Genomic DNA, 15,070 nt, shown 5'->3' on the forward strand with positions numbered 1-15,070 from the left:
AAGTAGAACTGGAAAAATATATTTCGTTTATAGTTTAATTTGCTTTTTATGTATATTCAATCGTAATTTTTTTATCAAATGTCCTTTACCAAAATACGATCTCCTATTTTACTTTATAAATGACTTCATTAAAAAGTAGTTACTGTTGATGACTTGCTAGTAGATTTGTTTTAAATGAAATCATCATTGCCTTAGCATTGTAATTTTACGTAAAAATTTTATGTACAATTTGTTCTAATAATTCTAATATATCTGTCTCTTTAAGAGAAATTTTAATAAAATTTCGAAAAAAATTATATTAATATTGTGATAAAAATTTTAAAAACAACAATTCCAGGAAATTTGTTTATATTTTATATAAATTCGCCTCATTAATTTATGATTATACATATTTACTAGCATCCCCTTCGCGAATTCAACCCCGTTATATGGTAACTTCCGTTTCCCATCGCGGTCAATTTTTTACTTTATTTTATATTTTTATTTAACTAATCGGAGGCAGTGCAGCCAGTCATATACAGTAACAGTGGCAGTGGCTGCGTAGTTGAGCCGCGGCACCGTGCAGCATCGCACCCCTTAAAAAATTAAATTTAAAAACCCAAAAATGGTTTTTAGATATTTATCTGAAGAGTAATTTGCAAGCCCAAATCTAAGAAATATCTCGTTTAGTATAATCGGAAATGGGGAAAATTTGCAATCATTCTACAAATTTTTTACCTTTCTTCAACTCTTTAAACTCGGAATTTCAAAAGATCTAGAAATTCGTTTTTATATATTCACATTAAGATTACATACACCAAAAATCAAGTTGATATCTTCATTTTTTACGGAAAAATTAAATAATAGTAAATTTCATTGTACTCCATTTTAATCTTTTAAACTAGGAATTTAAAAAAATCCTTAATTTGCATTTACACCTTAGGAAGAACAAATATATAAATCTCCATCAATTTATCTTTAGCAGTCTTTGCTGGACGTTGATTATGAATCATTCACGACATGTTTTATATACATATAGATTATATTTTTCGTGTAATATTACTTTCTCGGCTGTAGTGATATATATATATACTGCTATAACCGCTATTGTTATAAAGACAAAGTACATAGATTAGTAAACAAAAGTCTAAACAAGATTTTTTTTTAATATTTGTATTTTAAGGAGATATTTAAAATAAAATGTTAACTAAAAAAGATAGATTTATATAAGATGTAAATAATCTGCTACAGAAAAATTATTTAATGCTTCTAAGTCCAAAAAAATCTATTTTTTTCAGACGGACGTTTGTGGGTATACACGTATGTATGTTGTCCTCTATTTGGTCTTATAACTCCTGGATCCCGTAGACCGATCTTCTTCAATCTTCGTAGACAGGTACTACCTTCCAAGAGAAAGAATGTAATCAACTTTTTCAAAAATTGGAAAAAGAGGTTCGAGGTTTTTTGTCTGAAATGAAATTTCAGTTCTTCATTTGTGTACTTAAGCAAAAGTTTTTCTTTCAAAAGTTGACGTTTTATTTTATCAAGAACACAAATTGCCAAACATTTTTATTTATTATTCATCCTCTCCCCAAAAAACGACTTTATATAATTTTCTTTTTTTTAATTATATCTTGCTTTAAAAAAGAGTTATGGGTGGTTTTTGCATTTCTTCTTTCTACATCAATAGGCCTTCAAACCACTATAAAAATTCTCTTCTAATTCCACTCCAGTAATGGTAACAAAGAATGTTATTTAATCTTTTTTTTTTAATTTATTTAGATTTAAATTCATTTAAAATTTACCCATTGCGTATAAAATTAAAACAATTTTAATTTTTCCCCTTACTTTTTATTTTTTTTAAAAACAAATTAGCCAAAAATATTAAAAAATTAGCTAGAAAATTATAACTTTACTTATTTATAATTATGGCTGCATCATTGTAGTTTTTTAAATTATTTTTCAATCTATTACTACCAATTAGGAAATTTTTTTAAATTAATTTTACCGGAATTCTTACCCCCTTGAATGTGGAAGCCCTCAAAATTAAAAAAAATTCTCAATTTCAAATTATTAATGCTCAAAACATATTTTGTTTTTGTTTTTACAATGATGTTACTGAAATAACTTAATACGTCTCCCCTGAGGGAGAAGCTCCAAAATTAAAAAAAATAAATAAAAGGTTTTCACAAATGAATTGCATAACTGTGTAGCCAGGAAAGTTACGCAATTCATAACCGGTCTTTTTATCAAGATGAAATAGTCTTGTCTTTTTTATTTCTTGAAAAAGTTTTCTTTTCTTAAATACATAAATATTTTGTACACATATATATTTTATTAATTAAAACCATTAAAAAAAATAAAAATAAAAATCTTTAAATGCACTAAAAAAAACAAAAAAAACATTGTTATAGTTTTTAAATTCTTTTAATTTTTATTGTTTGAAGTTATCAAATTAAAAACAAATATATTATTATTGGTGGTTGTTACTGTTAATTTACTGCCGACTCCAAAAAATCAAAATTTTAGGAAAAATTATTCCGTAATTTTAGAAGATTTTTAGAAATTAATGTAATTTTTTGTTTATTCATTAAAGAAAAACAAACGATTAATCATTTATTTCATTATTATATTTCTGTCACCAAGGCAACAAAATATAAAGTGAATTTTTCGACATCTATGGTTTGTAACTTTAGTTACCAAATTTACTACTATTCTGTCTTCAAAAACTTAATTTATATTTCAGGTTTTATAAAGCCTGAATACTTTAACTGTCATTTATTAGTATTATTCTCACAACCATGAGGGTAGCGAAAACTTGGGGGGGGGGCACTGGGCAGACCCCTCTAGCTAGATGGGAACGACGAGCGAAACTAGCTCTAGAGCCCTAGAATAGAGCTCGTAGCTCCGGGGAGCCCCTGGATCGGCTCCGGGCTTCGTCTGGGCTGATCTGAGCCCCGGGGCTCCAGGAGATGGAGCGCCGACCGAGATATATACGAGTATACAAGAAATTTGCTGGCCTCCATGGCGCGAATGGTAGCGTCTCGGCCTTTCATTCAGTGTCCTGGGTTTGAATCCCAGACAGGCACGGTATTTTTGAAACGCTGCATTTCCGTATCCCACGCACAAGCTTCAAGCTTATATGGCAATATCATCAAGCTTTTTGCTTTCTTTTAAAAAAAAGTCAAAATAATATCTTAATTTTTTTTTCTAAAAACTATTTCAACTATTTTTTTCTATACGAGATAAATTAGTTAAATAGTGCGGTTTTTTATTTTTCTAAAAATATATTCTACAATAATTTGTAGTAAGTAATATTATAATTCACTAAAATTGCTATGTCACTGAAAAATCTCTATTGATGTAGTTAACATTATTTGATGTTAATAAAACATATTCGTAACATCTTAAATTATTTGCGATTTGTCTTAAAAAAAATTTCATAATCTATATTTCTAAGTATTGACAAAACAAAAAAGCTAGAAATAAATTTATTAACATTATTATTGTTTATATTCATTGTCATTAATTCGAGTACATGAAACGTGACTTAATAAAATAAAGGAAAAAATACTTTGACTAACTTATTTGTTAATCTAGCAATAACTCAATCAATTTAATAATATTATACAGTTGATTTCTTCCCGTTATAAGTAATAAAATTATTTTATAACAACATAGACTACACTTAATTTATAAGATACAAACAAAGTTGAAGGCTATATAACCATCAACAACAAAGGAATACACATAGCCTACACAATATAAAGACGTTAAGCAAATTTATTGAAGGGAGAATTGTTTACAATAATAGTTAACAAATCGATGAGATTATTTTTAAAATGAACATTGTAAAAGATCAGCCATCATACAAGCATTAAAAAGGGTTCTTCGTATAGGAGACAAAAATAACACATTTATATCAAAATCATCTGCCGTCCATTTTACATAAAAAGGGGGATAGAAATTACCCTTAATCAGCATGACAATAAATTAAAATTGGACCAATAGGGTAGCTACCCTAAATTTTGCAGATGGCTCATTGTCCTCTTGCAACAATCATGATAGCTAATAGCTCGACCGTGGATCGTTGGTCGTGGTAAAGTAGGTTTAGTATCCCTCCTCATAGGGTAGAATAATAGAAAACGAGTTTATACTCTCGTATCGTACATAGATGACCGCACTCTATAGATATTACTGCCATTCGTACTAGTTATAAACTATATTGTAGTATAGCCTTATACTATAACCTATATAGCAATCAATACTATAAAATTTTATTACAAATACTTCCCTAAACAATACCTACTTTGAATCTAACTATACGTACATTAAACTCTTCCTTCTTTTAATAGGAAATATAATTTTTACTCATAAAATTTAACATTATAATCTAACTCGAAAAGAAAGAACTTAAAAACCGTTTGTAACGGTTACTTCTTGAAGAAATAAATCATCTTGACCTTGACTGAAATTTTAGAGCTGAAATATTAACAAAAGACCTAGTTCCTCAACCCCATTAGATAATTATTGTTTTCTTTTTTTACAATTAATACACTCATTATCACTTGGAATAGAACATTTAACTCAATGATTTATTTAAAACTTTGATTTATATACTCCAAAAAATTACAAGGATGAGCAAAAATGTTCGTTTAATAAGCCTAACGATTCTCTTGTAACGCTCTAATTTCTAGAGAAAAAAAATTGTATTGTTGCAATATAAATTTAGGTTGGCCAATTAAAGATCGTTAATAATTAATTTACAGATCCCATTTTGTGTAAAAATGATTCTGATCTACCCAGACGACCTTGGATGACTTGAACCAAATCATTCTTAATTGTGGAACACTTAGCAAACGTGATGTTAGAATTTCTTTTCCAAAGTTACTGTTCCATCTTGAGTAAATATCTTTTCTTATCATCCACCAATTTTAATATAATATAAAATGTTATAATACTCTTAATTGATCTCTTCTTGCCTGTTTTGAATTATTATATAAAGTTACTCTTCTAAGTCCATTCTTAAAACACTGATAAGTGTGAAGTCTAAATTCAATTGTTGTGATATTTTTGGAAAGGGATAAACTTATCAATGTATTCTAATTTTTAGTTATATAACTATGCAATAAGTCTGTTAAATATTACAATTTTTGCTTAAATTACTAATATATTACAATACTTATTCAGAATGTACTTTACTAATGAAAACGGTACGAGAAAAACTATGCAAAGTGAATTTGTGACAAATTTTATAAAAACAATTTTGTTAGTTTCAAAGATTAAATTCGTCTCTATAATTTATAAAACAGTTTTTTTTTATGTGTTTAGATCAAGAATTATTACAAAATTCAATTTGAAAGACATTTTATGTATAAAACTGTATTTCTAATACATTATAATAAATTACATTATTTTTATTAATTTATTATTATTTTTTTTTTTTTTTTGTAAAAACAATAAACGAATTAGAAGAATGACATACCACTCAAATTTACAAATATTGAAAGTTTTTACGTTGTTTTTGTTATAGTGTTATTTAAAAGGGGATTTCACTGCAAAATACTCGAAAATCTGACAAAGAGCAACTGATTTATCTTATAGCAAAGATAAGAAAATGTTCCTCAATCTGTTTCAAATTAGCAACAACTATTTTTCAGAAAAATAGATTTCAAATTTTTAAATCTTTTTTTAGAAACATTCGAAATCAATTGAATTTATCTTAGCAACATAAGATCATAAACCACTAATTACTTCACTTCCATATTTATTAAAAAAAAATATATATATAAAGGAGGTATTTAATTCTAGATTGTGTAAGAACTTAATGATACTTTTAATTTTATTATTTATTTAATTACTATTTAAACATTATTATTTAATCTGATTTGAAAACCGAAATTCAGATAAAATAAATGATAAAAATATTACTGAACATTACCTTTATATTTCTGAAGAAGTACTTATTTTTTATTTTTAACCTCCTAGACCACCGTTAGGTATTGCTTCAGAGGATGAGATGAATGATTTGTAGCGTGTATGAAAAATGCCATGCCTGACTGAGATTCGAACCCGGGACCTCCAGATGAAAGGCCCAAGCGCGTAACCACTCGCGCCACGGAGGCCGGCACACCTACAGTACCGCCTTCAGTTTTTCTTACTAATAATTTGCTTTTATTTTTTAAGAACGAAAAACTCATAAAAAAGACCTAGAATGATTTTTTGACCCAATATAAAGGTTTAAAAATTAGAAAAAATTCAATCATTTATTTCCGATTTTTTTTTTATGGGCTCGTAAAGAAAAAAAATTAGCACTATTTTAAATTATTATCACAAATAATTCATTTTTAATAATTGATTAATCTTATCTCGATGAAAATTGTTTCCATCTTGAATACGTCTATTCATAAAAAATATATATATAATATTAGGCTATAACAGTAAAAGGTTAAAAAATTTATAAAAATCCTAATTTTTAGGTTTGAATTTTTTCTATTACATCTTAAAAAATCTAATATAATTTTGATACCTGTGCTTTTCCTTATGATAGTTGATTTAAAAGATCATAATGTTTATTTATTTTTTTTTAATTTTAAATTACTATTTGTAAATACTACAAATTTATAACTATTTATATCTAAATCTTTAACCCCAAATGATAAAAAATGCCATTATTTTTTTCGGTAAAATCCTTTGCAGATACATCACTCCATTAACTATTTATTAAAATAAATTTTTATTTACTTAATTCTTTTTATATCATCTCTACAATGAATGCTACATAAGAGAACTCTGCTGTTAAAATTTACAAATATTGAAATTTCAGATTAATTAATATTTAAAAATAGTTGTAATATATAATACTTGAAATATGTACTAGCACCACTAAAACCCATTTACTTTAGCGACTGAGATGGTAAACATTACTTTCTATATTATTAAAACATTTTAATCCGAATCTTTCATATTTATATGTTTTGAAGTAGGAGAGATATGATAAATGCCGTGCCTCATCGGTATTTGAGCCCAGGACCTCCAAATGAAAGGCCGAGACGCTACAACTCCGCCACGGAGATCGGCAAATAAATGAAAAAAATTTTTTATAAATAATTATATTCAACTTTTACGATTTAACTTGCTAAACTATTTATTAAACTTCTTTAATGTTTTTAAATAACTGAGTTTTTTAAATTTAATCTGTTCAATTCCACTAATATTAGAAAAAAATAAAAGAAATCTTATAATTATAAATTAACCTATTCTTGAGATAAATAGCTAAATAAAGGGGGCAACAAACATACATAAAAAGATATACAAAATATTTTAACCTAGGTTTTAGTATTTTTGAATAAAAAGAATTTCATAATATTGAGAAATACAAAAATTAGTGAGAAAGTTCATTCGTTTACTGATAGAAAAAATTTCATTATAAAAAATTATAATTATAACCACTAGAAAACTAGTAATATTAACAATAAATAAATTTCAAATGAATATTTGATAAATAATAATTATATTAAAAAAATTAGATTTTTAAAGTTGCTGTAACAACAATAAAATATTAAAATTATTTAAGTTATACACTTTATAATTTAACATTCAGGTTATATTAAACATTTCATTAACTATAGCGTAATAATAAAATAGAAAATAAATTATATTATTCTTGTTAACTTTAAGGTTGTAACTACAAATAATAACAAATTCAAAATGTTGTTAATGTTACAACATTTTTAATAACCAACATAAAATTTTATTAATAGTTACTTATGTTTATTTAAAATTCATTTATTAGCATTTTGTTTTTATTATAATTATTATATTATTTATATATTGTTGTTATAAATTAATGAAATATAATAATTGTTATGCAAATGAAGATCTAGAAGAATTATTACACAAGGCAATAATGAAATAAATGGTGATATATATATATATATATATAAGCAATTGTAAATTAGTTTCTTTGATATGTTAATTTAATGTTAATCATAGTAGATTATAAGGACTACATTCCCTTTATATATCCATGTAAACTAAGAACGTTTTATTTTGATTTTTAACTAGTTGTTTGTCATAAATAAACTTACAGTATTTATTATTATTTTTTTAATCTTAATAACTAAATTATTTATTAAATTTGTTTCTGAACTTTATTTTAATAATTAACTTTCACCATCTGAAAAAACTGGCAATGATTTTTATGAACTTTTCTTGTATTTGAATAGAACTTAGAATTGAAATTTTCTTCCAGTGAAAAACTTAAAAATTATTATTGTTATTATTATTATTATGATTTTTATTATTATTATTATTATTATTATTATTATTATTATTATTATTATTATTATTATTATTATTATTATTATTATTATTATTATAGACTTAATTATTTTGTATTTCTCTTATATTTAACTATTTTTTATTATATTTACAAAAATATAACTTAATTTTATATCCGGTAATTTATTAATGTTTACTTTTCTCCACTCCCACGTTATTTTTTAAATATTTTCATTTAAATTTAAACATTATAACCAGTATATTATTTACAATAAAAAAAAACTTGTTAAGATACTAGCCTATCCATTAATAATTTCTACCTACCGATATGTTGAAGGTATAAGTATTTTAGAGCAAATCCGGATAAAGATTTTAATATATTAAGAAATTAATAAAACATGAAACATTGTATCATTTAATCGAACTTACAAGAGAAGTATACAGTGCTAAAAGTTAAAGAATATTAGTGCAGTGTACTTATGCGCTGTATAAATGAACAGCGCAAAAAAAAAATCACTTTCAGCACGCCGGAAGGCGGAGGTAGATTTCACAGGTGCTAAGTAGGAGGTAAAAAAGATTTCCACCTTAAAGTTAAGAAAAACTTCAAATTTACTCAATACAACAACGGTTGCATGTGAAAAAAGTTTCACATATTTAGCATACGACAAGCCTCATCTTCTTACAATTCCAGCAATATTTTGGTCATCGCCTGACGTAAGGGTTGGTCATATCAAAAATTATTTCAGACAAAAGTTTTAGGTAATATTTAAAGGACTAACGACCACTTTACTATACCTATGCCTATAAAAGTATGATACTGTGCCTATTAAAGAAGTATATTTTTTTTGTCTTCAGAACCCCATTTTTTCCACTCCCTGGATCAATGGTTGGTGATATCAAAAAACTTTACTTACATAAGTTTTAGACTCTTATCCAAAAAATAGTAAGAAATTAAAAAAAATTCGATATTTTACTTAATAAGAAAGTTATAGTGATTTTTTTTTTTTAAACAACACCATTTCCACCCCCATGGTCCGACTTTAGCCGTTAACGAACTCGACCGAGATTTTGAGACGAGTTATTTTTAAGGAACAATTTGAAAGTGATTGACTAAAAATTACGCAGTTATTGTGTCCACAAGAAAGTGAAATATATGTATATATAAACTATATATATAAACTTTTAAACTGACGGTGGTTTTGTAATTTGGGGGATGTGAAACGCAAACATATGTCGCAATTCTCCGGAAGTCAAGTCATGGTACCCATTACAATAGATAGCTTTCTTATGAAATCTACCTAAAAGAGTGCATAACATTATATAAGGTTCATATTAATGAACTGTGTGGAATTGAAATCCTTATATCTCAATAAATATCTACGAACGGCAGAAATTCTATTTTCTTTTTAGGTATTGAATTAAATGTTACCGAATTATCCAAAACATCCTTGGCAGATACCATATTCAGTAACTATTCTTTATAAATAAAATAGTGAATAAATTAATAAAAAAAAGAAAAATAAATAAAACCGAAAATAACAATTTTAAATTATTTCACAAACGAAAGGATTAATTTTTTAAGACGGACAAAAAAAATCGTTCTTTAATAAATTGTTAACCCAGTACAAATTTATTAGAGTTAGCACAACTTTAAACGCGTGCTGTTCTAATTTATCATAAACATCGTAAAAAAACTCAATTTAAAATACAGTACGTTCGGAAAGTCGCAGTGCAGTATGCTTTAGAATTATGTGGTACATTCTGTTCTTTCGACGTTAGGTTGGTTGCCCTGTGGATTCACTGGGCGTTGCTCAGTAATTAATTAAGACGACAGTTATTAAATTGTGATTGAACGTGCTTTGTTTCGTTTCATGCAAACCATTTGCGTGAAACGTAATGGTTTTTCCGTAGAAAAATGCATTTTTCTCGTAGAACATGTCTTTTATAAAGGTGACAAGAAGCACAAGTTTTCTGAAAAGTTTCCAAATAGTCCTGTTCCTCACCCCAATACAATTCGAACTCTTATCGAAAAATTTCGGGCAACAGGCTTAGTTAATGATTTTGATCGAAGTGAAAGACCACCTAAACTAAGCGAACAGAAATTGTTAGATATTTCGGATGCTATAGCCGAAAGTCCATCTGAGTCAATTCGTAAGTCAGCACAGCAGCAGAATATTGGACTTCTTACGGAATATAAAGTTGTAAGAAGAGAACGGGAACTTTTCCCCTACAAATTAATGTGTTTTCAAGAACTGAAACTTACAGATCATTCCAAAATACTAAATTATTGTCAATGGTATAAACATTTTATTGGCCAAAATTCCGTAAGTATCCTCGACATAACATTTTTTTACAGATGAAACGTGGTTTCATCTGGAAGGGTATATTAATACACAAAAAAACGACTGTGGTCGACAACTAACCTCCATGAATTACACGAACAATTTTTAATCGAAACGAAAATTGGAATCTGGGTCGATGCGAGTAGAACGCGCATTGTGGGTCCAATATTTTTTTGAAAATACAGTTAATAGTGATTATTATTGTATTGTTCAACAAACTTCATTAGTCAGTTAACAGAAGTGAAAATCAATCACGGTTGGTTTCAACAAGATGGCACCACAGTCCACACAGCTAACAGGTCAATAATCTCTTTACGAAATGTCTTTGATAAACCAATCATTTCGAGGGGTATGTGGTCTGCACGATCACCCGATCTGATTCCCCCAGATTACTTTTTATGGAGGGTAGCGAAACAAGCAGTGAATCGCTACAGACCATGCACGATTGATGAACTAAAAACCGTAATAATTTCATACGTTCAAGTCATTTCAGTACATCAACCGTTTAAGTGTTTAAAAACCATTTGAATCGTCTGCTTTGTTTTATTGATGTTGGAGGAGGTCATTTTCAATAGCTTTTATAAACTATTCGAGTTATTATAATTTCCATAAAAAAAATGTTATTTATTATTGTTGTTAGTTATTGTTGTTTCTATAAAATAATGAAATAAAAATACAAAATAATAATTAAAAATCGTTACACTTCCATAAACCCAATGCATAACAACTTTCCAAACATAATGTATTACGGAGATTCTGTTTGAATTAATTTTGAAGAATGTTTTATAATTTAGAGAAAAAACTTTTCTTTGAAAAATAGGTGTAAACAACAGTATTATTCTTGATAAAACAGAAATTTTACTTTCTTAAAAATACACTATGGTTAACTAACTTATATTTTTATTGTTGTAAGAGAAAAATGACTAACCAATTTTTTTGTTGTAAGTTCTTAAACTAATTCTTTAAACCTTTTTTTTTTTTTTAATTTCTTCTCTTTGACTGAAAATTTAATACTCTTACTATAAAGATTATTAAATGTTACAAATTAATAATAAATAAAAAATTGACAGTGGGAAGATAATATATTATATTCGAATTTTATTAAACTATGTAAATTTAAATTAACAATATATTAATGAAATGACTTTGAAAAACAATGTAATCAGCACGTCTTATCTACTACTTCTTTTTAGCAAAACCATTTATATATGTATCTGTGTACAGACATATACACACAGCATTAATCTCAAGATCAAAACAAATAAGTTAAACATTTTAACTAAAAACAGTGTAGTAATTCTTGCACTAATGCGTTAGAAAAGGATATTATAAAAACTAAGTAATATTGCATAAAATCTGAATCAAAAATTATGTGACCAATTTACTTAAAAAAAAAATAAAAAATAAATAATAATCGATTAAAAAAATTAAAAATAGAAGAAAAATTGTGGTTTGATAACAAATATCTTTAAAAAGTTTAGTAAACTTTTATGGTTTGATTGAAAAATTAACAAAATGTGTTTAAAAAGCAGCCCAAGATAATAAAACTTATTTCGTTTTACTTTCCTAGCATCATAGATCTACGGTGCAAAAAGGAAAGTATAGTAATCAGTCAAAAAATGGGATGTGATATATTTTGCTTTCCTAGAAGTTTTATGATCCAAGAACTCCAAAAAACAAAAAAAAAATATGTCCATACGAACGTATTTACGTGTATCGGCGTGTTTTAAGTTTAATAACTTTTGACTTGAAACCAATTTTGATGAAATTTTCTACACAGATTCGTGTATATGGGACAATTTTTCGGTAAACTTTTGGGATCAATATTTTCAGAAGATGAGGAATTTTCCAATAGTCAGTTATCTAAAAATTTTGCAAATAATTTATATTAAGCTCAGTAAATGCTCGCATGTTTATCATTCATTTTTATGTTTTTTTTTAATTTTCCCCCTTCCGCAAAAATCAAAAATATTATTCAGTTTATCTATTGCATACATTTTAACTGAGTTTTTTTTAATGTCTTCTTAGACATGGTAAGTGAAAGTGACCAAAAAACAGAATTATTTTAGGTGTAATTTTGGGGTATGAGGGGCTGATCAAAGTTTAAAAATACCTATTATTTAAAATATATGTAAATTTTACAATAAAACTTCATCATAAATTATTCCCACTACAAAAAAAAAAAACAGATCTTACGTAAGTTTTTTTATTTATAACTATTTTTCCACTATATCAGAATAAATAACCAACGCCAGAAAAGTACCTCAACTATACAGTATATATATATATATAATACAAATATTATAACTTTGTAGTCAGCTGTTCTATTTCATTAAAAAAAATTGGATTTTTTACTTATAAATAAAAAAAGTAATAATATCTAAAAAAAAAACATAAAGTATTTAACTAATACCTGAGTTTCCGTGAGGCTTAGTGATTGGGCTAATTGTTTTCTTTCAGCACCGACCACATAATGATTCTTTTCGAAGGCGTGTTCCAGTTTTAATAATTGACTGGGACTAAATGCCGTTCTAATTCTCTTCGGTTTTCTAAACGGTTGTAAAAGGAATCCTGGAATATCTGGACCTAAAATTAAAAACAAAATAAAAAATTGATTAGAAATTACATAAAATCTTCTTTGAGTAAATAATTTAGATTAATTTTTTTTACAAATTTTAAACATAAAATATTGTTTCGTATAAAATAAAAAAATGATGGAATATTGTTTTTTAATACCGTGCATTATAAAAATATTCGTTTCCATCTGGCTGTTATCCTAATCATAAATCAACAGTTTATTTAACCGATATTAATTCCGACAACTGTTGAACAATGTCATTAGTAAAATCTTTCCTATCGAAGTTTGCTAGTAACAAAATTAATTTCATCAAACATTATTAACATTGGGTTGGCAAGAAAGTAATTTGATTTTGTAGTGGGAAATAACAATCAATTTTTTTATACAAAGAATAAAAACATCAATCAATTATATATTTTTCTTCTTGTCTGTTAACCTTTAGCCATTTTTCTGGCAACTTTCTGATTCCGCGCTCATAAAACATCTGTTCCTTAACAGCAAAAAGCTGAACCAAGTGCAATTTCATCATTAGTGAAATTTTTACCAATTAAAGGGTTTCGCAAACTTTGAAATAAATGGTAATCTGATGATGTAAGTTCAGGACAATATGAAGATATCACTTTTATATATGAGATATCACTTTTCGACCGAGCCTAATAATTTTCCATGAGTTACCAGAGATGTGTGTGACGCTTTGGTGGAACACGGTTCTTTGCGATTTGCAATTCTAGCTTTTTCTTTGGTTATTTCCTCCAGTTTTATTATTCGTTGACAATAAACATCTGAATTAATCATTTGGTTCCTGGAAAGCAGCTAAAAATATCCAACACCTTTGTAATCCCACCGAATTAATAGCATCATAATTTTTTGATGCAATTCAGTTCTCTATGTGGCTTGTACTAGTTCATCACGCTTAAACCATGATCATTTTCGATTGATGTTTTTGTAGATGCTTCATTTTTATCACCAATGAAGATTAGTTTCAAAAAACGATTGACTTCATTTCGTTTGAAATACACATCGCAAATATTGATTTGCTGTGTCAAATGAATCTCTTTTAATTCATGCGGAACCCAAATATAGAACTTCTTAAAAGACCATAATATTTGTGATTTTCAATTGTTATGTGTGATTCATTAACCTCCTCTGCAGTTTCTTGCGCATTTATAAGATGATTCGATTCAATTATGGCTTTGATTTGGTCTTTATCAAGTCCTTCACCTATAAAAGCGTTTTAATAGGTGATACCTTCGTCTTCCTCTCCAATCTATTTCAGTAGGGCGACCAGAAAGATGTAAAAAGTAGTATGACTAAATAGTATGTCATTTTTGAGTGAAAACTCCCTAGAACAGAATTTTTTTAACTAATTCTGAGAAGCGTTCTGTTGGACAAAACACCATAAAGTTCACATACATCTTTGTGAGCCACGCAGTTTTCTTATTTTTACGAAAATAAAAAAATAAAATATGTCAAAAATACTTATTCCTCGCATGTTAAAATTGACCATGAATTTACAAGTGCAAACATAATAACGAACAGTTTTCTTTTAAAACTTTCAGCTATCAAATTCCTAAAGAAAATATCAGAACACTCATAGAGGCCTTCAAAACGAAAATAAAGCGCTGAATATGTAAAAACCAAAATTACTTCCTTTCCAGTCTCATAAAAGATTTTTATAACGTATCCATGAAAACGCCAGGTTTAAAAATTTGATAAAATTAATTTTTTTTCCAAATGATATTTATTTTCCGGCTTCCGTGGCGCGAGTGGTAGCGTCTCGCCTTTTCATTCGGAGGTCCCAGGTTCGAATTCCGGTCAGGCATGGCATTTCACACACGCTACAAATCATTCATCTCATCCTCTGAAGCAATACCTAACGGTCGACCCG

General features: G+C 27.1%; 1 protein-coding gene across 1 annotated transcript in view; it reads right to left on the bottom strand.

The window, feature by feature from the left end:
• Positions 1 to 15,070, bottom strand: part of LOC142317601 (homeobox protein EMX2-like) — a 41,732-nt gene that overhangs the window by 26,117 nt on the left and 545 nt on the right. The window contains exon 2 of the mRNA XM_075354157.1: positions 13,018 to 13,190. Coding sequence (XP_075210272.1) covers positions 13,018 to 13,190 — 173 coding nt within the window. The remainder of the gene's footprint in view (positions 1 to 13,017; positions 13,191 to 15,070) is intronic.

The sequence above is a fragment of the Lycorma delicatula genome, chromosome 1 (assembly GCF_047948215.1).
Source record: "Lycorma delicatula isolate Av1 chromosome 1, ASM4794821v1, whole genome shotgun sequence".
NCBI lineage: Eukaryota > Metazoa > Arthropoda > Insecta > Hemiptera > Fulgoridae > Lycorma > Lycorma delicatula.